At 42.6% G+C, this 24,373-nt stretch overlaps 1 protein-coding gene across 1 annotated transcript in view; it reads right to left on the reverse strand.

The window, feature by feature from the left end:
• LOC126418733 (anaphase-promoting complex subunit 7) overlaps positions 1–24,373 on the reverse strand; it is a 153,516-nt gene that overhangs the window by 61,103 nt on the left and 68,040 nt on the right. The window contains exon 5 of the mRNA XM_050085647.1: positions 10,024–10,207. Coding sequence (XP_049941604.1) covers positions 10,024–10,207 — 184 coding nt within the window. The remainder of the gene's footprint in view (positions 1–10,023; positions 10,208–24,373) is intronic.

The raw sequence follows: 24,373 nt of genomic DNA on the forward strand, positions 1-24,373 counted from the left end.
TGAAATTGACCTTTTGCTGTCTGGAATTATTGGCCACCCAACAAAACTTTAACATTTCTTGTGTACTAGTTTTGGGAATGTGTGTAGAATGCAGCTCACCATTTCTCACAAAATATCTGCAATTTCTTGTACTGTACATAATTTACTTATGTTTTTTACGATAGATATTTTTTGATGTTTAATATTATTTTGTATGTGTCTAACTTTCATGCTACCCAACTGACTCAGCGTACTTTATGTAGATGTGAAAGAAGAATTTTAAGTGTAACAGTGACAAATTTCAATGTCAGCGACATTTTTAACATAATTTATACCAGCATTTTTTACATAAGTAACTAAATAATTCAGTTTTCAAGGAAACATGTATGAATGAGCTAGTTGTCTCATCCTGCAACATAATTTGAAAGGCTTGAAAGGCAATTTTTCATATGTTATTGTATAATCTATTACGTGATATGAAAAATAATGAATTCAAAATGTTTGTAACAGTCAGACAGTAAAAGACAAAATAAGTGATAAAAATTGGTAATGTTGCACATGGAATAGGTTGAGGGTCTGCTGACTTTGGTAGGCACACCACGCAGCAAGTGGTGGATTCCCTAGCTGGGTGTACCCAATCTTAATTTCTGGTGCACTCTGTTCCAACTTTTTCCTATTTGGGCTCTGTTCCTCTTCAATTTTTTTTTCCTCTCTCATTTATTTCCGGGGTCTATGCTATTTATGTCACCACAACTTCTGTGTATGATCCTGTCTGACAGTACTACCCTTGCAGCATCTGCCATGTTGCAAGGGGGGGGGGGGGGGGGGGGGGAGTTCTTGCAAAATAGAGCAAGAAATAATTTTTGTTACAGCATATTTTCATACGCAGAGAGTTCAATGTTCTGTATGAAAAGTACATTTATAAGTAAGACAGTATAAAATGTTGTTACAAAAACATTTCATTGGTGTTAGGAGAAAAAAGATCAAGTTCCTAACTTTCAAATAACTCTATATGGACTAAGATGTTTTCTTTTGATCACAGGGCATTACCAATTAATGATATTTCCCCTATCAAAGACAGATTTTTAAATATTGGTATACAGACACTCTCATGAAATACAAGTTCTACTGTCATGCTAATACAATAAAATCTCTTTATGGGTACCACCCTTTTGCTTATCCCATATATTTTATATGATAGTTGGTAATAATTTGAGAGCTAAATGACAGGTGAAAGGTCAAACTTTGAATTTGGTTTTGAAAATGTGTGAGAAAAGAACTCGGTAAAGCAAAACTTTGTTCTTGACCTCATTTGAATGAAGTGGTGGTGCTAAGGCAGTCAAAATGCTGTATATCATGTAATGAACTGTTGATATTGATTTGCTATAGTCCAAAACTTGTTGGCAACCAGTTTTATTATGTTGTATCAAAATTTCTCTTGCATTTTATGCTTTCAATTTTTCTTTGGGGGGGGGGGGGGGGGGGAGGAGGGGTAGGAGGGAAGTGGGGCTATTGCAATAAAACTGATTGTGGGGAGATAAATGTACTAACCGATCTTTGATCATATGGAGTAAATGATGCTGCACTGAAGACATAAAAATAAAAAATCCACTGCTAAATAGCTATGTGAAAAATGATTAAATGTCAATGTTTACATATACTTAATGTAATTAAAATGATGATTACGGACTTCTCAAAAAAGACAGACTATTAATAGTATTTTTTTAATGATATGTATGTTCCAAAGATTGTTTTGAACAAATAGATTGATATATGATAGTAATTTCTTTACTACATGTTATTAGAGGTAAATCAATGTTCTTTTGTGTGTTGGGTTGTTCGAGTTTGAAGTGCATGGATGGAGAATGAGTTGTGTGTGTTTCACCGATTTGTACTGTGAAGTGAAATGACTGAAAATATATGTGTAATTCTGCAGGAAGTCCACCAGAATTCATATTATTATCGAAACATCAACTTGATTATCCTCTAGACAATTATGGAAAGATAAACTGCAGAAAGAAAATACACAATGAGCCATCAATACATAATAAAGAGGAGCAACAAAATAGATGAATATTTTTTATTAATAGAACTGGTTATTTTAATTCAACTATCTGTGTCACTCGCTGCAGTGAGACATTGTCTCACACTATATACATCCTCCATATCAGAATGACAGCACTTAGCAACTTCCAATAAATTTTACACACAAATTCAGATCTTTTGAAATTTTTTTCTCACTGACACCCCTGATAAAAATAATGGGAGAAAAAGTTTATTGCTTACTAAATTTTCACTTTTCATGCCTTGAAACTTCAGCATCAGGTATTCCGTTCAAATTTATAATTTTTTTATCACAAGCCCCATTCCCAATACATTGTGCAGACTCTATCCATATATACCATGGAATGTCCCTGCAATATTGTATGATCGTACAACACATAGTTCACAAGAGATTACATCATAAACATTGAGATACATGAAAAACTAGTTTTTCTTAAAATGTGGGAGTTTGACACTCTAAATAATTGGGGTAGGGGGACTAATTGTGAAGGAACTAAAAGATTAACTCAATGTGTGAGTTCTTTGTCACAAAGAAAAAAATTAGCATGATACATTAAGTGTTGAGATAAAACTTATCATAGAAGTGAACCAATTCATTACTGGAACAATATGCTATGTGGCTAAATGTAAAACTTCGACAAGAAGAAGTTGACAGATTTTGCTGTTTCAAACCTTCAACACGTGAAGAAGGAAGTTGTAAAAAAAAGTGGCAAGCACTGCAAGAGATAATAAAAAGAAATAGCTGCCAAATCCAAAAATACAAGCCTTAAGACCATAATACGATTCACAAAAGATATGTTTGTAACACACTTCTCCATGGTCCATGGGCACAAAGTGTGTACAGTGGGAGGACAGAGAGTAAACAATTGGAAGCCTTCGAAATATGGTGCAATAGAAGACTGTTGAAGATCTGATGGAGTGGCCCGTAACAAATCATAACAATCTGCAACACAATAGTGAGTAAAAAATGTCCAATGAAGATTGCAATGAATCGAAGCGAAAGAGAATGATTGGACAAACATATTATGACTAGAGTCATTGCTAAAATTTGTAATCAAAGGGACAGTAAAGGGACAGATTACGAGGGGAAGGCCTAGCATATAAGGCAGATCATTCATGGAAAGTAAAACCATGGTTAACCGAACTTGGGTCAACCCAAACCTAGCTTCTCTGAAACTGCCTGACCTCCAGTTGTTTTCCCATCCAGCAAATCACCAGTCTAACCAAAGCTACACTGCCAGCAATAGTGCATATGAGTGGTTGTTTCTTTCTACTTTATGCATATTTTTGTACTGTGGTGACTAAACAAAAGCATGTTGTGTTTACTTTCACTGATAACATAGCTGAAGTTGAAAAAGAAAATTTACTGAAAACGGTTGTGACTAATTACAGAGGTGGAGTTTCTACCATTCCAGAATGGGTCAAATGAAAATTTGAATTTCTAGAGTAAGCTGTGAAAAATCCTCATAGAAAAACAGTAAAAAAACTGACTTTGAAAAAGTAGACAAAGCTCTATCTTTTGTTCACTCAACAACAAGGAAAATGCGTGTCTTTGACTGCCACCCCCTCCCCACCCCCCACACCCACCCAAAAAAATGGTTTTTCAAGTTTAAAAACAGACACAGCATTTGGTAATCAAATGTATGTGGGGAAAAGTTATGTGCAGACACAGACACAGTCAACATTTTTCAAACAGAGTTTGAAGAGTATACCCCAGGCTGCATCAAGGATCAAATTTACAAGTCCAATGAAATAGGAGTTAATTGCTTCTGACACCCATAATTTACCCACTACATTTATTAGGAAGTCTTTTAAGGATGTTGGCCAAAATGTGCTAACAGAGTTTTACAAAGTGCAAAAAGTTACTGGATGTCCCATGAACCCTTTGTCAAATGGTATAATGATCAGTTTTTACCAAAAATTGAAAAGTTTTTGGCTGACACTTCACCTATGCATCCTTGCAATTTAGAAAGAGATGATATTTATATGCATTTCCTTCCCCCAAATGTTACCAGTCTAATACAGCTACTGGATCAGGGCATAATAGTGGCATTTAAACAGCACTGCCATGGGATATTTTTGAGAAATACATGGGCTACTTTCAAGAAATATCTTGCAAAATAGTGACCTCAATTACCAAAACATAAATAATGTGCTGAAGGTGTTAAATATGATATGTAATTTATTGGTTTGAACAAGCCTGAGACAACATGCAAGCAGCAACTCTCCAAGGAACTGGAGCAAAACGTATAATGAATTTGAAGAAGATGAGTCAGAAAATTTGACAGATGATGTAAAAAGAATTCCCAGATGTGGATACATGGATACATGTGAGGCGTACAAATGAGTTGTCGTGAATGATCACCAATAAATCACAGAGCAAGAAATTGTAGAAACAGTGTGGATGTCAAATTCTGACACGATCAAAGAGCCTGAAGTAGATGACATGGATGGCAGCGTGACAGCTGACCATCATTTTCGAGCACTAGAGGTAAGCCTATGTTAAGAACTTATATTCCAAAAACCTACTAAGTATAGAGTAATGCAGAAAGTACAGTACATATGTTGTTGTTTGGGTTGCCTTAAGGTTTGTTGAACACTACCGTGAGTCAATGCTGACAAATGTCCTTCTAATGAAGTGATAAGAGGGCATTGCTGCTTGAAAATGTGAGGAAGGAGAAAAGGAACAAACCGAATTTTTTGAATGAGTAAGTTATATGCAAAAAACTACTTTATTAAATACAGTATACTTTATATTATGTCCTGTAGTCCACAAAAAAGTAATTTTAACTTTAATAAGGAACATAAGCGAAGCTTATGAAGAGATTTTTGAATTAGCTTGACTTTCAAAACTTTTCACAAATAGGCATTGTAATTACACTACAAAATATTGTAGCACACGTTAACATTTATGGAAAGGATACACTGCTATTAACTGTAAAGACGACACACTGAGTTGCAGACATGCACAACACTGTTACATCTTAAGCTTTGAGACAAAGTCTTCACCAGAAAAAAGAAACGCACATATTCACACGAGCCAGTGCCCCCCGCCCCCCCTCTCCCCTCCCTCCTCCCCACCAGACAGAGCGTGTAGGGACTAAAGATTGCAGGTAAGGCTACCTGGTGCAGTATCAGGTCGCTGTAGGAGAGGGAAGCAAAGGAGAAAAGGGACTGGAAAAGAGAGGAGCAGAGAAGGGTAAAAGATAGGTGGATGCATTGGTAGAGAGCAGCGCACAATGAGGGTGAGGGCATGAGTTGGGAGGAGTTGACAGGACAGAGGGCATAAACTCTTGGGTGGAGGGTGTGGGGACAGTAGGTTACTGTAGGTTGAAGCTGGCATGATTTTGGAAGTGGAAAATATGTGGTACAGATAACTCCCAACTGTGCAGTTCAGCAAAGCTAGTGGTGGATGAGAGGATCAAGATGGCACATGTTGTGAAGCAGCCATTGAAATCAAGCATGTTATGTTCAGCTGCATGTTGTGGAACAGGGTGGCTCACTTTGCTCTTGGTCACAGCTTGGTGGTGACTATTCATCCTGGTAGATTGGTGGTTGGTAGTCATACCAACATAAAAACCTGAGCAATGATTGCACCAGAACTGGAACAGGATATGGCCTAGCCTCTGATGTGCTAAGATAAGCCTGTGATGGGGCTGGTATATGAAGAACTGTGTGGGTGGATTTGGCAGGTCATGCACCTGGGTCTCCCGCAAGGATACAATCCCTGTGACAAGAAGTTGGGATAGGGAGTGGCATACAGATGGACCAGGATGTTGCAGAGGTTGGGTGGGTGATGGAACACCACTTTAGGAGTGGTGGAAAGCATCTTGGGTAGGATATCCCTGATTTCAGGGCACAATGATAGATAACCAAAGCCCTGACGAAGTATTGTTCTAGTCCATGGTGGTACTGACTGACAAAGGGGCACTTCTTTATAGCTGGTTCTTGATGATGGAGGGAGGATTTGGGGTGTGTGGAAATATGCTACAAGAAATCTGCCTGTAGGCTAGGTCTAGTGATAGTGGTGAGACCTTCACCATACTAGGCAAGGGGACTGCCGTCACTGCAGACGGCTGTCCCTGGGTGGCTAGGCTTCATGGGAGGAATTTTTTGGTGTGGAATGGATATGAATTGTTGAAATGCAGAGGGTTTAATGTGGACTGTTGCCTTGGGGCACCACTACCCAAATCCTATCCTACCAACAGTGTACCTCTGCATCAGCACTTCATAGCACTCAGACCCAGCCTAGATGACCTTTTCAACTTTACACATCCCCAAATCACTCTTACAACACTCCACTCCATCCAGAGCCAAAACAATCACAGAACATTTTTATTAATCTTTGCACCAAAAATACCCATCGCCAGATAAGTTTCAGTCTTATCCAAAAGCTTCATCTTCAGTCCTTCGCCCAAATTTAACCACTTGGGGCTTGTCACAGACGTACTTTCCTCCTCCCAATCATTGCAATCGAAACACTTCTTTGCCACCAATCACTCCTACCCAAACCAACCTAATCACAAAATTTAACCCTGTCTCTCCCAGTAGTACCACCACCCAACTGCAATCCCCCCTTCCACTTAATCAATCTCTGGTCACATTCCATGAATCCCTTACCTACAACTTGACTTCACCATCCATCCACAAGTCCTTCCAAAGAATACCAACCTTTCAGCAGAAGTGAAGACAGCTATGAAGCGTCTCAAAACAGATCCTCAACTAATGATCCTATCTGCAGACAAACATTCCACCACTGTCGTCATCAATCACAGGGACTACCTGCCAGAAGGGCCTCCACCAACAGTCAGGCTCCTCCATCTATAAACCTGCCAGAGTGATCCCATCCCAGCTGTCCAACATAACCTTCAATCCATGCTTAAGGCTTAGGCCCTTCTCTGAACCTCTTTCCTGAATCCATTTCCCTCCACACCTTTATCACAACCCACACGCCCCCCTTTTGCATGCTGTCCAAAATCCACAAACCTAACAATCCTGGACAGCCCACTGTATCTGGTTACTATGCTTCCACTGAAAGAATTTCGGTCCTAACTGACCAAAATCTCCAAGCTATTGCTCAAAATATAGCCTCCAACATCAAAAATACCAAGCACTTCCTTCACCAACTCTCCAACATCCCCATCTTTAACCCCCGGGTTACGTCACTGTTGACAGTATTTCGCAATACACCAACGTCGCTCATGGCCACGGTCATGCCACAACTGAACACTACCTTTCTCAACATCCTTCAGACTCCAAAGCCACTAACTCTTCACCTAACTAATTCCATCCTAACCTATAACTACTACACTTTTCAAGCAAAGGTAAACAAACCAAATCCATGGCACAGCCATCTTCATATGTCAACCTCTTTATGGGCCTAACCTTCAAAAACCCATGATCTGGTTCAGGTTTATTGATGATATCTTCATGGTCTGGACTCAGAGCCTGAACACCATATCCTCATTCCTTCATAACCTCAATAGCTTTTCTTCCGTCCATGTCACTTGGTCCTTTACAATACAGTGTACCACCTTCCTGGACATTGACTACCTCTTCTCTGAGGGTTTCATCCACACCCCTGTCCTCATAAACCATCACATTACCTCCATTTTGACAGTTACCATCCCTTCCACACCAAAAGTCCCTCCCATACAGCCTAGTCACCCAAGGATAGGATATCTGGAGTGCCGGCAGTTCCCTTTCCCAATAAGCTGAAGTTCTCACCAAGGCCTTCACAAACAGGGACAAACCACTAGGCCTAGTCTGCAAACAGATTTCACTTGCCATATCCCCATACATCCCAAATCCTCCCACAAATCCCAAGAACAAGCTACAAACCAGTGTCCCCATCATAACCCAACATCACCTCAGACTGAACAGTTGAATAAAATCCTTCGTCAGAGCTTCGATTACCTGTCATCATGCTGTGAAATGGGAGACACCCCACCCAAGATCCTTCCCATCCGTCTTTAAGTGGTATTCCATAACCCACCCAACCAATCCATCCTTATGCCACTCCCTTACCAAAAGGCTCATATTCCTGTGGAAGACCCAGCTGCAAGGCCTGCCCAATCTACCCAGTCCATCACTTCCTATTGCAATCCTGTCTCAGGCTTATCCTACCCAACACGAGGCTCGACTACCAGTGAACACAGCAATGTCGTATACCAACCCTGCTGCAATCATTGCTCAGCTTTTTATATTGTTATGATTACCAAACAGCTACCCACCAGGATCAACAGCCACTGTCAAACTGTGGCCAGGAGCAAAGTGAACCCTCCTGTTGCACAGCTTGCAGCTGAACATAACATGCTTATTTCAATGGCTACTTCACAACCTGGGTCATCTGGAGACTCCCCACCACTATCATATTTTCTGAACTGTGCATATGGGAGTTATCATTACATATTCTCTGCTCCCAAAATCACTCCCAGCCTCAAGCTACAGTAACCTACTGTCCCCACACCTTTCACCCAATAGTCTCTCCCTCTCTGTCCTATCACATCCTCCCATCCTCATCATGCACTGTTCTCTGTCAATGCATCCACCATACTTTTCCTCTTGTGTGCTTTTCTCCGTTCCACTCTCTTTTTTCTCCTTCTCTTCCTTCCCCACAGCCTCCCAATGCTGCGCTGTGTTGTCTTGTTTGCCACCTCTAGTTTTTTCGGACTGCTAGGTAGCACTGTTTCCTCTTCCCCACCCTGTACCTTGCCATCCCTCTGCTTTCAAACTCACCTATGGCTTGCTGCTCCCATTTGACGTGTTTCAGTTTCAGTCTGGCCGAAGCAACCAAAGACAGCAGTCTTGTGTGTGTGTGTGTGTGTGTGTGTGTGTGTGTGTGTGTGTGTGTGTGTGTGTGTGTGTGTGTGTGTGTGTAAACGGCACAACATACTTTTTTTGCACCTGTCTACAGCTTAATGTGTTGCCTTTCGGTGCGCCGCAATCAAACTTTTCCATAATAGTTGATATTCCAACCTGGACTTCCATTGTTTGTACTATATATATTACATTAGATGTCCACAGCTTAACTAAAAAAATGGTTATCTGAAATCCCCCCCTCCCCACTCCCCTCAGTTCGATTAATCGGTGTATTGCCATTTCATTTTCTTCACTAATTTTTAAATCTTCACGGTACAATGGAAAGGGACAAAATTTCAATCAAATGTACAACAATCAAAAGCAAATATCAAATCATACCACGGAAAAATCTTCAACAGGCAGGATGTACATTAATAAGAGGACCAAAGATACAACATACTGCCAAAAGATACATTAACGTAGAAAGCATCTATAACCACAAAGAAACAGACAGCTTGGCCTGTGCTTTTTTTTTTTTTTTTTTTACATATTCTTCCTAAAGATTGAACTTATAGTTCTGAGAGATAAGAAGATAAATTTCTAGTCTGATGTTTCTACTTATAATACTAAGAATATTTCCTCTTGAAGATCAGTACTGACCCGCCTTTTCAAATCTGTAATTTTTTTTAAGCAGTTTTCACAATTACAATTTCAGTTTTGTACATAATACACATTGTGTGCACTGGAAGACCTATTACAATTATTTATTATATTTCACGCAAACAGCTAACTGTTTACTGTTCCAGAACCACAATGTTGGACACTTAAGTAGTATTTGAGATTCAATGACCCATTATTTAAAATCGATGTATTTCTGGTTGTGGAGTCATTTTATAAGCACTGGTTGGCAGGCACTGAGAAGTAAAGTATTGCATTATTAGGCTTGCATTATTAGGCAAGTAATTGTTATAAAATAAATGTAGCTATTATCTAAACATTTACAGAAGCAGAGCAAGCTGCAGGCATTCTACACAACATGGTGATATTACTGCCTTAAATACAGCTTTTAGCAACCTGCAGGATATATGGAATATTCCTTAAGGTTAACAAACTAAGGCACACAGCAGAAAAATTAAGGTAGTAAGTACAGGTTATGGTTAAAGTGCATTATTGACATACCCTCTGAAGAACAATAAGTGCATTTTTGAAGTCTCCACAATAATAATAGCATTCTCCCATTGTGACTAGTAGATTAACATTATCACGAAGTGCAGATCGTTCATCCAGATGGCGAAATGTTGCAATAGCTTGTGTGTAGTCACGACTGTGCATCTGAGCGTGAGCTTTTATCCAGGAATTTAACCTTGAAAATGTTTAATACATAAATCAAATACTTATTTTAATAAAAACTATTCTTTTTAATTTTTTGCACAAAATTACAAATTTTGAGTAATTGCAAAGAAAAGAAAATAATTTGGGAAAAGGTGGTAATGGTGAAAGAAAAAGGAGGTGAGGCACTGTTGTGATAGTCGTGACATATTTATTACTTTTTGGAGGAAATGGTCAAAACTTACAGTGAGAACTGAATGGTAAGGCAATCAGGAATGCAAATACATAAAAATAAATGCCCCTACAAAAAAAGTTTTGCTTTTGCCTCCTTAACACCAGTAAAGTTCGTAGTCATATCAGTTATGCTGGTTATGTATTGTGTTTCCTTCATGTTCCATTTGTGTGTAATAGCCAGAATATACAGAACAGCTACAACATTTATGGGGCTGATTGTAAATTGAGTTCTGAAAGCTCTCCCCACTTAGTTAAAATCTCTGACTTGTTGCTCAGTTGTTTTTAAATGCTAAACAATGAATTAGTTGCAGGATGAACACTGATTGTCAACTAACACGGAGTGAATATACACAGATACCAGCAAAAAGAATGTCATCAGCATGCTATGCTCTTAGGATGTTAGCATTAGTTTGTAACAGGAGTCTTGTTGTGACCTTCTATCCAACATACACTCAATTCTTAGCTATGTGATACTTTCTGGGGGAGGGGGGGGGGGGGGGGGGGGGGGGAAAGAACTCTGTTTTTAAACTGCAGAAAATGGTCATAAGAATAAACTGCAGGCTCAATGTAAGCAGCTATTTAAGAAATCAGGCAACCTTACTGCACAAGGCAAGTACACATACCAATATGTGATGCATGCAAGTGAAAATACTAAAAATACTGCCCTAATAGTTCTATTCAAATTCATGGAACAAGGGCTTGTTTGGAGTTACATTTACCAAGAGGGGAAAAAAACAACAAAAACTTGAAATAGCATTTCATATCATGGGATAAAATTGTAGTGAAGTGATAAAGATTATTAAAACACATTTGACTGAAATGGCAGCTAAAAATGTTCTTCATAAGTAATGCATAGTAATTAAAGGGGGTAACTAAAGCACCTTGTCACATTACAATACATGATTATGATATACTGCTTTCACAAGGATTGTGTGTCAAGATCTACAATGTATAACACTGTCTGTTGGCTTAGTTTTTCGGGTGGACAGTTTAGCGTGGAGTCCAGAACTGAGGCAAGGGGCACAGTGGACTGTTCTCAGCCTAGGAGTCATCGTTGGGTGTCTTAGTGTGAGTAGCAGTGAAGAGTGGAACTATGTTTCACATTGCAAGTGACCAGAAACAGTCTGGGAGTCGTCATCCCCAGGTGTCCTCAGTGCATGGGCAATGAAGACGGAAACTATGTTTTATATTGCATATTACCCGAAAAAACTGTATGTAAATTAAGCCACATTATACAACAGGGAATTCCTGAATGAGATAGTACAGCTGTTAGGATGCTGACCTCATATTTAGGAGGACAGAGATGCTCTGCTCACCCATCCCAATTTGGGTTTTTTCCAGGGTTTTTCTGGATCGCTAAGTGAAATGCCGTGATAGTTCCTTATTTAGGCCATGGCCAAATACCTGTCCTATCACCACAGGCTACCAGCCCTACCCTCTCAAATCATGTTAAATATGTTGTGTGTTATATTTTGGTCTATTGATTGCCACTGTAATACCTTGACAAATTTATATGATCCTTAGTTGAATAAAGATAAATAACACTTTGGAAATTCCAGGTTAAAATATCAACAATATTAGGAAAAGGAGAGAGAGCTACTTACTGTACAGATGACTCACTGACTTACAGACAGGCACAATAAAAAGACTGTTACACATTACAGCTTTTGAACAAAGCCTTCTTCAGCAAAGAAAACACACACATTCACACAAGCAACCAAATCTCCTGCACATATGACTGCTACCGTTGGCAGCTCTGGCCGGAATGCAACTGTAATATGAACAGCAATCTGGAGTGGGGTGGACAAGGGGGACGGACAGCGGAGTGAGGGAAGTGGGGAAGAGAAGAGTGCCGTCTGGCGGGTTGGCAGGGGCTAGAGACACCCAGGTGCAGCATCAGGAGGTGGTGTGTGTGTGTGTGGGGGGCGGGGGGGGGGGGGGGGGGTGGGGCGGGGGGGGGGGGGCGGGGGGGGGGGTAGAAAAGAAGAGCAGGGAAGGGGAATGGATGGGGGGTACTGTGGCACACAAAGAGGGTGAGCGAATGTGAAACGGAGGAGGTGACAAGAGAAGGGGAGCAAAAACTGTTGGATGGAGGGCGTGGGGACAGTAGGTTACTGTAGGTTGAAGCCAGGATAATTTTGGGAGCGGAGAATGTATTATGCTCATCTGCGCAGTTCAGAAAAGCTGGTGGTGAAATGGAGAATCCAGACGGCCCAGGTTGTGAAGCATCCACTGGAATCAAGCATGTTGTGCCACAAGGTGGTCTACTTTCTTCTTGGCCACAGTTTGTCTGTGGCCATTCATGCTGGTGGACAGCTGGTTGGTAGTCATATCGATATAATAAACTATTCAATGATTGCAGCAGAGCTGAAATATGACAGGGCTGCCTTCACAGGTAGCCCAGACTCTGATGGGGTAGGATAAGCCTGTGAAAGGACTGGAATAGGAAGTGATGAGTGGTTGGACTGGACAGGTCAGGCATCTGGGTCTTCTGCAGGGATATGATCCCTGTGACAAGCAGCTGGGATTGGGAGTGGTATATGGATGGACTAGGCAGAGGTTAGGGGTGGGAAGCATCTTGGATAGCACGGTGATAGATAACACGGGCCAATGATGGAAAAACTTTTTTGCTGAAAATACCTTATTCTTGTGTTTTCTGGGGTGTGAAATCCAAATATGATACTTAAAAAACAGTATCAACCACCATTTCTTCCCATTTTACAGTTAAATTTATTAAATTAAGCCATTTTAAAAGAATTTAATGGGTATTATATAGTTAAAATAATTTAAAAAGGAGATGTGATGAATGTAGATGACATCGGTAGCACTGCTGCAAAACATTTGATCGGGGGGGGGAGTCAATTCTATTTTTGTGTTAACAGATGGTGTTTTGTTTACTGTCATCCTACCCTCACTTTCCCACTACCTGTACACGTGCTCAGTACAATGTCTAATTGTGGTTGTAAAAGCACTGCTGACGGTTTCTGCTATATTTGTGGTGAATTTGTGATTAAAAAACACCAAAGAAACATTACAGGCTTTGTGAAAAAGCTTTATCTATCATACTTTTAAACTTGGTGATCAAGATAAATCTTTGGTGCCATATAAGGTATGTTATGTGTGTGTTGAAGATCTGAGGAAATGGTCCAAAAAGGAGAAAAAAGCCTTTAGCTTTGCTGTTCCTATGATATGGAGGGAGCGAAGAAATTGTTCCAATGATTGCTACTTTTGTAGTGTTGATATTACTGGTCATAATTCGATAAACAAGAAGGTGATAAGCTACCCTAACCTTCCGTCCGCCATCCTACCAGTAGGGCATGGTGTAGATTTGCCGGTTCCTGAACCACCATATGATTTAAATTCTATTCCAACAGAAGTATTTTCTGATGTACAATGTGATTTAGATGAACCAGATGATGATGAATTCCATTGTAATACAGAAAGTCTAGAGACCAAATTGTTTACTCAGAGTGAGCTTAGCAATTTGGTTAGGGATCTGGGGTTATTGAAAGAAAAAGCTGAATTGCTTGGCTCTAGATCACAAGAAAAGAACTTGTTAACAGTTGGAACCAGCATATACATGTATAGAAAGAGAGAGCAGCAATTTTCCAAGTTTTTTTAACAAGAAGGTGATTTAGTGTACTGCTTAGACATTCCCGGTCTGATGAATGAGTTTGGTACTGAATACAAAAAGGAAGACTGGAGGCTGTTTACTGATTCATCCAAAACTAGTTTAAAGGCTGTGTTATTACATAATGATAACATGTATGCATCTATACCTGTTGGACATTCTGTATATATGAAAGAAAGCTATGAAAACCTAGAAATAGTGCTAAATAAAATAGGCTATTCTGTTCATGGTTGGATGATATGTGGCGATCTAAAAGTAACATGAATGCTCCTTTGTCAGCAAGGTGGCTTTACCAACTTTCCATGTTTCTTGTGTGACTGGGACAGTAGGGCTAGGGATCAACATTTGTGCAGAAAGAACTGGCCTGTGAGGGAGTCTTTAAAACCTGTTGAGAAGAAAAGTCTATGGAAAAACCTTGTAGATCCAAAAAATGTACTCCTACTACCTCTACATATAAAGTTAGGCCTAATGAAACAGTTTGTGAAGGCTTTGCCTAAAGATGGACCATGTTTTAAGTATCTCTGCCAAAAGTTTCCACACCTTTCATAAGCTAAATCAAAAGAAGGCATCTTTGTCAGACCTAAATTATAAAATTTATGTTTGATGTTAACTTTGAATCCACAATGACCTTAAATGATAAAGAAGCATGGGTATCATTTAAGCAAGTTGTTACAGAGTTCTTAGGACATGAAAAAGACCCAGAATATGTTTCTATTATAGCTACAATGTTAAAGAAGTTTAAAACTAGGATGTTTAATGAGGCTGAAAGTTCACTTTTTGAACAGTCACCTTCATTACTTCCTAGACAATAAGGGAGATGTTAGTGAGGAGCAAGGAGAGCATTTTTACCAGGACATTAAAGTGATAGAAAAACGCTACCAAGGCCCCTGGAACACCAACACGATGGGGGATTACTGCTGGTCACTTCACCAAGATGTTCAGCAAGCGACTCATCGTAGAAAAAGCTACAGAAAAAACTTCATTGAAAAAAAGTGAAAGAAAATACAAAACAATTCCAGCTGACAAGTGAAACCTCTATTAACACATATCATTGTTCTAAATAGCTTACTGCAAATACAGACCATGCTTATGTTGTAACAAAGCATTTCATTAATTTCCCCATTTACTGTTTAGCATAGGATTTTTACACTATTAAATAAAAAGCATATTGCTTGAGAACTATGTGTGACACAAAAAAACTAAGGCTAGATTTGGATTCAGCTCATAAAAATCTATACACAAAAAAAAGTTCTTAAAAAATTTTTTGTTGGCCTACGTAATCAAAGCTCTTACGAAGTATGAAATTCCGTAGGTCCAGTCTGGGGTGGTACTGAATGATGAAGAGAGCACTATTTTTTAGCAGATCTTGGGTGGGTGGAAGGCTTGGGGTGGGGGAAATAGCACATGAAATCTGTTTGCAGACTAGATCCTGTGGATAGCGCCTGTCTGTGAAGGCCTTGGTGATACCTTCAGCATACTGGGAAAGAAAATTCATGTCATTGCAGATACACTGCCATGAAGTGGCAATGCTATAATGAAACTGATTTTGTTGGTGTGGAAGGGATGGCAGCTTTCAATGGAGGTACTGCTGTAGTTGGTGAGTTTAACGTGGACACAGGTGTGGAGCGAGCTGTTGGACAGGAAGAGATCAACATCTAAGTTGAGGAGAACCAGGCAAAGTGAATGAGAGAGATAGTGTTGATGTTGTGAAGGAATGATGATAGGGTGTCTTAGGCCCCGTGTCCACACCATGAAGATATCTTGAATGAACCTGAATAGGATGAGGAGTTTTGGCAGGTTGGGAATGTTTCTTCTAGATGGAACATAAGAAGATTGGCATACAAGAGGTTTCATGCAGGTATCCCTGGCTCTGCCACGAATTTGTTTGTATACCTTCCCTTGAAAGGAGAAGTAGTTATGTGTTAGGATACAGTTAGTTAGGTGAATGAGGAAGCGGGTTTAGAGTCTTAAGAATGTTGGGAAAGGTAGTGTTCAATTGCAGCAAGACTATGGACATGAGAGATGTTTGTGTATAGGGAAGTGGCATCAACCGTGACCTGTAGGGAACAAAAGGTAAAGGGGTGGAGGTGGTGAGAGTCGGTGCAGGAAGTGGCTGTAACAAATCTGCTGACATCCTACTGCCACCTTGGGCTCCACTATACAACCCCTATCCTACTCACAGTGTTCCTCCCCATCAGACCCTAACAGCACCCACAGCCTGCCTGCTGGAACTTTTATCAACTTGCCACATAAAAATCCCTACTGTGGTGTCACCACCAGACACCACACTTGCTAGGTGGTAGCCTTTAAATCGGCCGCGGTCCGTTAGTATACGTCGGACCCGCGTGTCGCCACTATCAGTGATTGCAGACTAAGCCCCGCCACATGGCAGGTCTAGTCTACAGAGACTTCCTAGCACTCGCCCCAGTTGTACAGCCGACTTTGCTAGCAATGGTTCACTGCCTACATACGCTCTCATTTGCAGAGACGACAGTTTAGCATAGCCTTCAGCTACGTCATTTGCTACGACCTAGCAAGGCGCCATATTCAATTACTATATATTCTGAACAGATAATATTGTGAATCATGTACCGTCAAGAGTGACGTTCATCATTAACGGATTAAAGTTAAGTATCCAACTAATTACATCCGCTTTCTGAATTCTAATTCCTTGTCATGTTCCAGACCTCATGTCAGTAGAGTCAGTCTCTCCTCACGCCAGCCTGCGTGAGCTAAAACGCGTGCATTTTGGCCCCCACTAGTAACACGGTGTTGGCTCTTCTGCCAACACAACATTGGCGACAGGTGTAAAAACGGTGTTCTTATCTATCCTGCTCTGATTTCGTTGTGTAATGGCTTCGCCACAATCTCCAGATGTACTGTTCGAATTTTATCACTTACAGAATCAGCAGACGCAGGCATTACTGGATGCCCTTTGACAGCTCATCCAGGGTCAACGTGCAATGCAAAACGATGCGGCAGCCGCCGCTCCACCACTAACGCAGCAACAACACGCAGTTGCACCGCCCTTCCGACCTTTTGATGCTGCACTGGAAAGCTGTACGGAGTGGTCACGCCAATTTGGATTCCATCTCGTCGCCTACAGAATTCAAGGTAACGAGCGGCAGCCTTTTCTTTTGTCGTCCGTCGGTGTGCAAACCTACCGTATGATAGTCAAATTATTTCCCCAATGCGACGTAGCAACTCTGTCCTACGAAGAAATTTTGTCTGCATTAGATGCATATTTCAAACAATCAGTCAATGTAGTTGCGAAACGGTATACCTTCTTGCGTACAAAATGTACGGCAGGTCAGACTAATCGGGAGTGGGTTGAAACCTTGCAAGGCCTTAAAAGGGATTGTGCTTTTGAGTATCAATGTAGACTCCCATATTCGGATACTATGGTACGTGATGCAATTGCACAGCACGTTTCTGATGTTCGTATAAGGGAACAGATTTTGAAACTCATCAATCCCTCCCTTCAACAAGTGATGGACATATTGGACCAGCAGAACACACTTGACTTTGCTCAGGAATCATTTGAAACTTCGTCAGCCGTGTGTCAGGTTAACCGGCCCGCTGGGCGAGCTGCACGGAGCAGTAAACAGCCCTCGCGCCCGACTGCACTGCTGCCGCCAGGGTCTCAGCCACGTGTGCCGCGCCGGCAAGCAAATGCAGTGCTCAAATCATGCCCGCAGTGCGCTACTAAACATTCGTGTGAGAATTGCCTGTCACGCCAAGCTATTTGCTTTTACTGTAATAAAAAAGGACATGTTCAGAGTGTTTGCCACAAAAAGCTCAGATCAGAAACTCAAAACCATTCCAGGCCCTTTGCTTCGCGCCAGAATCTGAATCGAACCACACATACTCAGGCTCGTGACACTTCGCCCAAGGAAATTCATGTCGTTCACTCCACTCCGCCCAGTGCCACTCTCTCTAACACTGACTGTGTTCTTCCCACAAATAGTGCGTGTCGCCATCGCTGGAACTGCCGTCAAGTTGCAAGTGATTTTGTACCAGTGTCAGTTCATGTTGCACAAGACAGTCGCTCTTGTCGTCAGCAGGACAATAAACTTTTTGTAGACTTGGACATTAATGGCAAAGTGATACCATTCCAGCTTGATACTGGAGCTGCAGTTTCACTGATCAATCATGACACGTACAAACAGCTGGGCACACCTCCATTGCGTGCCGCAAATGTTAAGTTAACCAGCTATTAGGTCAAGACTTGCCTTCGCCGCAGAATTTGAAGCAGCTACAGAGTGTGTTGGAAAAAATCAACTATTATCACAGATATGTGCCACATGCCTCTTCCATTTCAGTTCCGTTTCATCACTTACGCTGTAAAGGTGTTCTATTCGTCTGGATGTCGGAATGCGAATGCGCCTTTCGCCAGTTGAAATCGGCGTTGCTTTCCAATACTTGCCTTACGTCATTCGATTCCCAGAAGCCCCTTTTGTTGATGGTGGATGCATCGGATTTCGGGATCGGTGCTGTGCTTGCGCAGAAAGATGGCTCGCATGATTGCCCTATTGACTTTGTGTCCAAATTGCTCATCTGCGCAAAGAAATTATTCACAGATCAAGAAAGCAGCATTGGCTCTTGTATTTGGTGTTACAAAGTTTCATTACTTCTTGTATGGTCATCACTTTACCATAATCAGAGACCACAAACCTTTGACATCGCTTTTTCATCCGAACAAGCCTGCACCTCCACGTACAGCACAGAAACTCATTCACTGGTCTAATTTCCTCTTGCAGTACCACTATGATATCTTGTATCGGTCCACTGCTAAGCATGGAAACGCCAATGCGTTGTCCCGTTTGCCTGTTGCTGAGGATAGGGCATTCGATTCCTCCGAACTTGCTTGCATGTTCATTGATTCGGAAACCGATGACGTGGTCGAATCGTTTCCAATTGATTTTCGTCGTGTAGCTACAGCCACAACTGCCGACCTTGTCCTTACTACCATTCTGCGTTTTGTTGCTACGCAATGGTCCTTGTCAAAGTCACGGATCGAGGACCCATTGGTTCGTCGATTTTTTGCGTTCTGATAATGATCAGTCCAGGGTCATGGTCCCACATTCGTTACAGTCCTCTGTCTTAAAGCTTCTCCACCAAGGACATTGGGATATAGTGAGAACGAAACAACTTGCTCGTCAGCACTGTACCTGGTTCGGAATCGATGCCGCAATTACAAAAATGTGCTCTTCTTGCATGGCTTATGCCTTGCAACAATCAGCACCACCACGGAAATTCTTTGCGTGGCCAAAAGCCACTTTCCCTTGGCAACACTTACACATCGATTTTGATGGTCCATTCTGGAATGCTCGATGGTTGGTTGTGATAGATTCATTCAGTAATTTTCCTTTTGTTGTCCGGATGTCTTCCACGACATCATCTGCCACCATCCAAGCATTATCTGCTATCTTTTGCTTTGAAGGTCTTCCACAGACCATTATTTCCGACAATGGCCCACAATTCATGTCCGCAGAATTTCAGTCATACTGCAAGGCCAGTGGTATTCAACATCTGACGTCCGCGCAGTTTTCGCCACAGTCCAACGGTGCCGCTGAACGATTGGTCAGGACTTTCAAGTCACAGATGTTGAAGGTGAAAGAGTCGCATTCTCGGGAGGACACGTTATTGCTCTTTTTGTCCTCGTATCGCTCTCAGCCCCAAGATGGTCGCTCACCGGCTGAGTTGCTCCATGGTCACCATCATCGAACCTTGATGTCTTTGCTACATCCGCTGCATCTCATTCCTGTGCAGTGGTAGACACCTGCTTTTGCCCCAGCCGACGTTGTCTACTACCGCCACTATCGAGGTTCATGGCGTTGGCTCGAAGGACGCATTCTTCGCTGCCTCGGACGCACTATGTATCTGGTTTCGGGGGCCTCTGGTGAGGTGCGCCGGCATCTCAATCAGCTGCGCCTCTGTCGTCGCACGGGATCTGCCACTTGCCGTCTGCTTTCAGCGACGGTGCCGTCTGGTCAGCGCCCCAGGGACTATGTACTGGCTCACCTCAGCCCCAGGTGTTACCGACGCTGCCTTCCATTTTGCCCCATGGCGACGCGCCGCCGCCGCCTGTTCTCCCGCTGGCGACATCCGCAGTGGACGCTTCGCTGCAGCCGCCGGGTGCCACCCTGGGTAACGCGCCACCGATCACTCCCGATGACCCCGTGTCCTCCGAGATGGAACTCTTGCCCGTTTCGGACCATATGTTGTCTTCGCCCGTGGGGCGCCCCGGCCCGATGGAGGTTGACCCTTCGGCCCCTCCTGTCTCTCTACGGGCGCATACACCGCATATTGGCGTGCACCTTGGAGTATTGTTTTCAGGCGTTCCCTAGCTCCTCGCGGTCCGAATGGCAGGGTACGGGTGGCACAGCCTCGTCTGTTGTTAGGCTCCCCACCTCATTGCATACGTCAACATGGGGTCCTCCCCACGGCGGGCGGGGGCCTTATACCACAACCGTACGCCAATTTGCGGGGGAGGAATGTGGTGTCACCACCAGACACCACACTTGCTAGGTGGTAGCCTTTAAATCGGCCGCAGTCCATTAGTATACGTCGGACCCATGTGTCACCACTATCAGTGATTACAGACCGAGTGCCGCCACACGGCAGGTCTAGTCTAGAGAGACTTCCTAGCACTCGCCCCAGTTGTACAGCCAACTTTGCTAGCGGTGGTTCACTGCCTACATACGCTCTCATTTGCAGAGACGACAGTTTAGCATAGCCTTCAGCTACGTCATTTGCTACAACCTAGCAAGGCGCCATATTCAATTACTATATATTCTGAACAGATAATATTGTGAATCATGTACCGTCAAGAGTGACTTTCATCATTAATGGATTAAAGTTAAGTATCAAACTAATTACATCTGCTTTCTGAATTCTAATTCCTTGTCATGTTCCAGACCTCACGTCAGTAGAGTCCTTCCCTCCTCATGCCAGCCTGCGTGAGCTAAAACGCGTGCATTTCGGCGCCCACTAGTAACACGGTGTTGGCTCTTCTGCCAACACAACACCTACCAACAATAAATCCACGAGCTAAAAACCAGAACACTTTTGTTAACCTTTCCATCAAAATCCTCAGCCCAACAGAAGTTTCAGTCCTAACCAAAGCCCAACCTTTAGCCCTGCACCCAAATTTAACCATGTTGGACTTTTCAAGGACCTACTCTCCTTAACCTGGTTCCTGCAATGGAAACACTTCTTTGTCAAATCCCTCCAACAAAATTCCAACAATTGACCCTGTCTCTCCCAGTTCATACTATCATCCAGCTGTTTTTCTCCCACCCTTCAATCTAATAAGGTCCTGGTCATCTCTGAGGTATTTCTTATCTACAACTTGGCCTACCATCCTTCTCTATGTCCCTTCCTAAGATGACTGACCTTTCAGCAGAGGAAAGGACAGCAATATAGAGTCTCAAAATAGACCCCAACCTAACCATCCTCCCTGCTCACAAAGCTCCACCATTGCCATGACGAGTCGCAGTGACTACCCCAGCCAGTTGTCTGGATCATTCACCTATAGACTATACCAGAGTGATCCCATCCCAGAAGTCAAACATAACTTCAAACTCCTGTTTAACACTTAGGCTCTTCCCAGAACCTCTTCCCTGATTCCATTTCCCTCCTCAGCCCAATCACACCCCACAATTCACAAACCCAACAATCCTGGACACCCCACTGCAGCTGGTTGTTGCCCCCAGTGAAAGGACTTTGGCCCTCATTGACCAGTACTTCCAACCAATTGCCCAAAATCTAGCCTTCCACTTCCTTCATTGACTCCCCACCCCTTTGCCTCCTTGTTCCCTACTGGTCACTGTTGACACCAGTTCCCTACACACCAACATCCCTGATGCCCATGGTCTAACTGCAACTGAAATTTACAACATCTTTCAGACTCCAAACCCACTACCTCCTTCACCTAAGTAACCATATCTTAATATACAGGGTGAGCACAAAGTCTTACCATGATTATAAAAATTTATAACAGAATAACTGTTTTACATAATAAGTTACATTTGATGCCATTACATAGGTTAGAGTTACTAGTTTCTTTTAAGACCACTTATGTTGATAAACCTTAACATGTGCTCCCTTGGTAGCTCGGAGAATGTTGAGGCGGTATTCCAGTTTCCACCAGGTGTTTCGTAACATGTGTTCTGTCACACTATCCACACCAGCTTGTGTCCTAGCCTCCAGTTCGTCGACGTCAGCAACTGGTGTGACAATGACTCTGTCCTTGATATAGCCCCCCCAAAAAAGTCAAGGGACGTAATGTCTCGAGAGCGGGGTGGACAGGGTGTTGGATCATTCCTTCCAATCCACCAATCCACCTCTCCAGACATTATGCCCCTTGACTTTTTTTCTGGGGTTATATCAAGGACAGGGTCTTTGTCTCACCAGTTGCTGACATCGACGAACTGAAGGCTAGGATAGAAGTTGCTGGAGGTACTGTGACAGAAGACATTACGAAACACCTGGTTGGAACTGGAATACTGCCTTGACATTCTCCGAGCTACCAAGGGAGCACACGTTGAGGTTCACTAACGCAAGTTGTCTTAAAAAAAAAAAAAAACTAGTAACACTAACCTATGTAAAGGCATCAAATGTAAATTATTATGTCAAACGGTTATTCTGTAATAAATTGTTATAATCAGGGCAAGATTTTGTACTCACCCTGTATAACTCTGAATGGAAGGTATACAAACAAATCCATGGTACAGTATCTGCACCCACATGCCAACCAGTTTATGGGCCATATAAAGGAACCCATCCTAGCCTTCAAAACCCAAAACCCCTGGTCTGGTTCAGGTTCATTGATGACATATGCATTATCTGGACTCAGTGCAAAGACACCCTACCCTCATTTCTTCACCATCTCAACACTTTTGTCTCCCATCTGCTTCACCTGGTCCTCCTCAACCCAGCATGCCAGCTTCCTATACATTAACCACCTTCTCTCTGATTATAGATTGACCACCTCCTCTCTGATGGCTCCATTCACACCACTGCCCACATTAAAACTACCAACAGTAACTGATTTTGACAGATGACATACCTTCTACATCGAAAAGTCCCTCCCATACAACCTTGCCACCCATGGACAGCATAGCTGCTCTGACATGAACTACCTTTCCCAGTATGCTGAAGGTCTCACCAAAGCCTTCACAGGCAGACACTATCCACTGTACCCAGTCTGCAAACAGATTTCACGTGTCACATCCCCACACACCCCTAATCATCCTACCACCTCCAAGGACAAGCATCCCCCACCCTCATCAAACAATACCACACCTGGCAGTAACAACTGAACCAAAGATCATTCCCACCCCTCCTAAAGTTGTGGTCCGTCACCCACCCACCTTCCATAACATCCATCCCTATGCCACTCTCAGTCCCAATTCCTTGCGAAAGGGATCGTACCCCTGTGGAATACCCAGATGCAAGACCCGCTGAATCCAACCACCCAGCATGTCCTATTCCAGTACTGTCACAAGCTTATCTTACCCATCAAAGCCCAGGCAACCAGTGAAAGCATCCATCTTATATACAAGCTGTGCTGCAACCACTGCACAGCTTTTTATGAGAGCTCTCCAGAAAGTAATAGACATTTCAAAACAAAAATTAGTAATATGGAATTCGCATGGCACCATCCTATGCCAATCTATTCATGGGTCATCTAGAGGAATCCTTCCTACAAACCCAGAATCCTAAACCCCCTCACCTGGTTCAGATTCACTGATGACATCTTTGCTATGGGGATCAAAGGTGAGGACCCCCTATCCACCACATTCCTCCAGTACCTCAACAACTTCTCCCCCATTTGCTTCACCTGGTCCCAGTCGACCAACAACCCACCTTCCTTGATGTTGACCTCCATCTCAAAGATGGCTATATCAGTACCTCCGTCTATATCAAACTTACTAACCACCAGCAATACCTCCACATCGACAGCTGCCACCCGTTCCATACCAAGAAGTCCCTTGCTTACAGCCTAGCCACACATGGTCGTCGCATCTGTAGTGACGAGCAGTACCTCTCGAAATTTACCAAGGGTCTCACTGAAGCCTTCACTGACCATAATTGTCCTCCCAACCTCGTACAAAAACAAATCTCCCATGCCTTATCTTTCCAGTCTCCCACCACCTCCCAAAGTCCCACCATCCAGCCACAGAGAAGCAGTCCCCTCCTAACTCAGTGCCACCCAGGACTGGAGCAACTGAGTTACATTTTCCGCCAGGGTTTCGATTACCTCTCATCGTGCCATGAAATCATAAATGTCCTGCCCACTATCCTTCCCGCCCCTCCCACAGTGGTATT

Source organism: Schistocerca serialis, chromosome 9, assembly GCF_023864345.2.
Source record: "Schistocerca serialis cubense isolate TAMUIC-IGC-003099 chromosome 9, iqSchSeri2.2, whole genome shotgun sequence".
Taxonomy (NCBI): Eukaryota; Metazoa; Arthropoda; class Insecta; order Orthoptera; family Acrididae; genus Schistocerca; species Schistocerca serialis.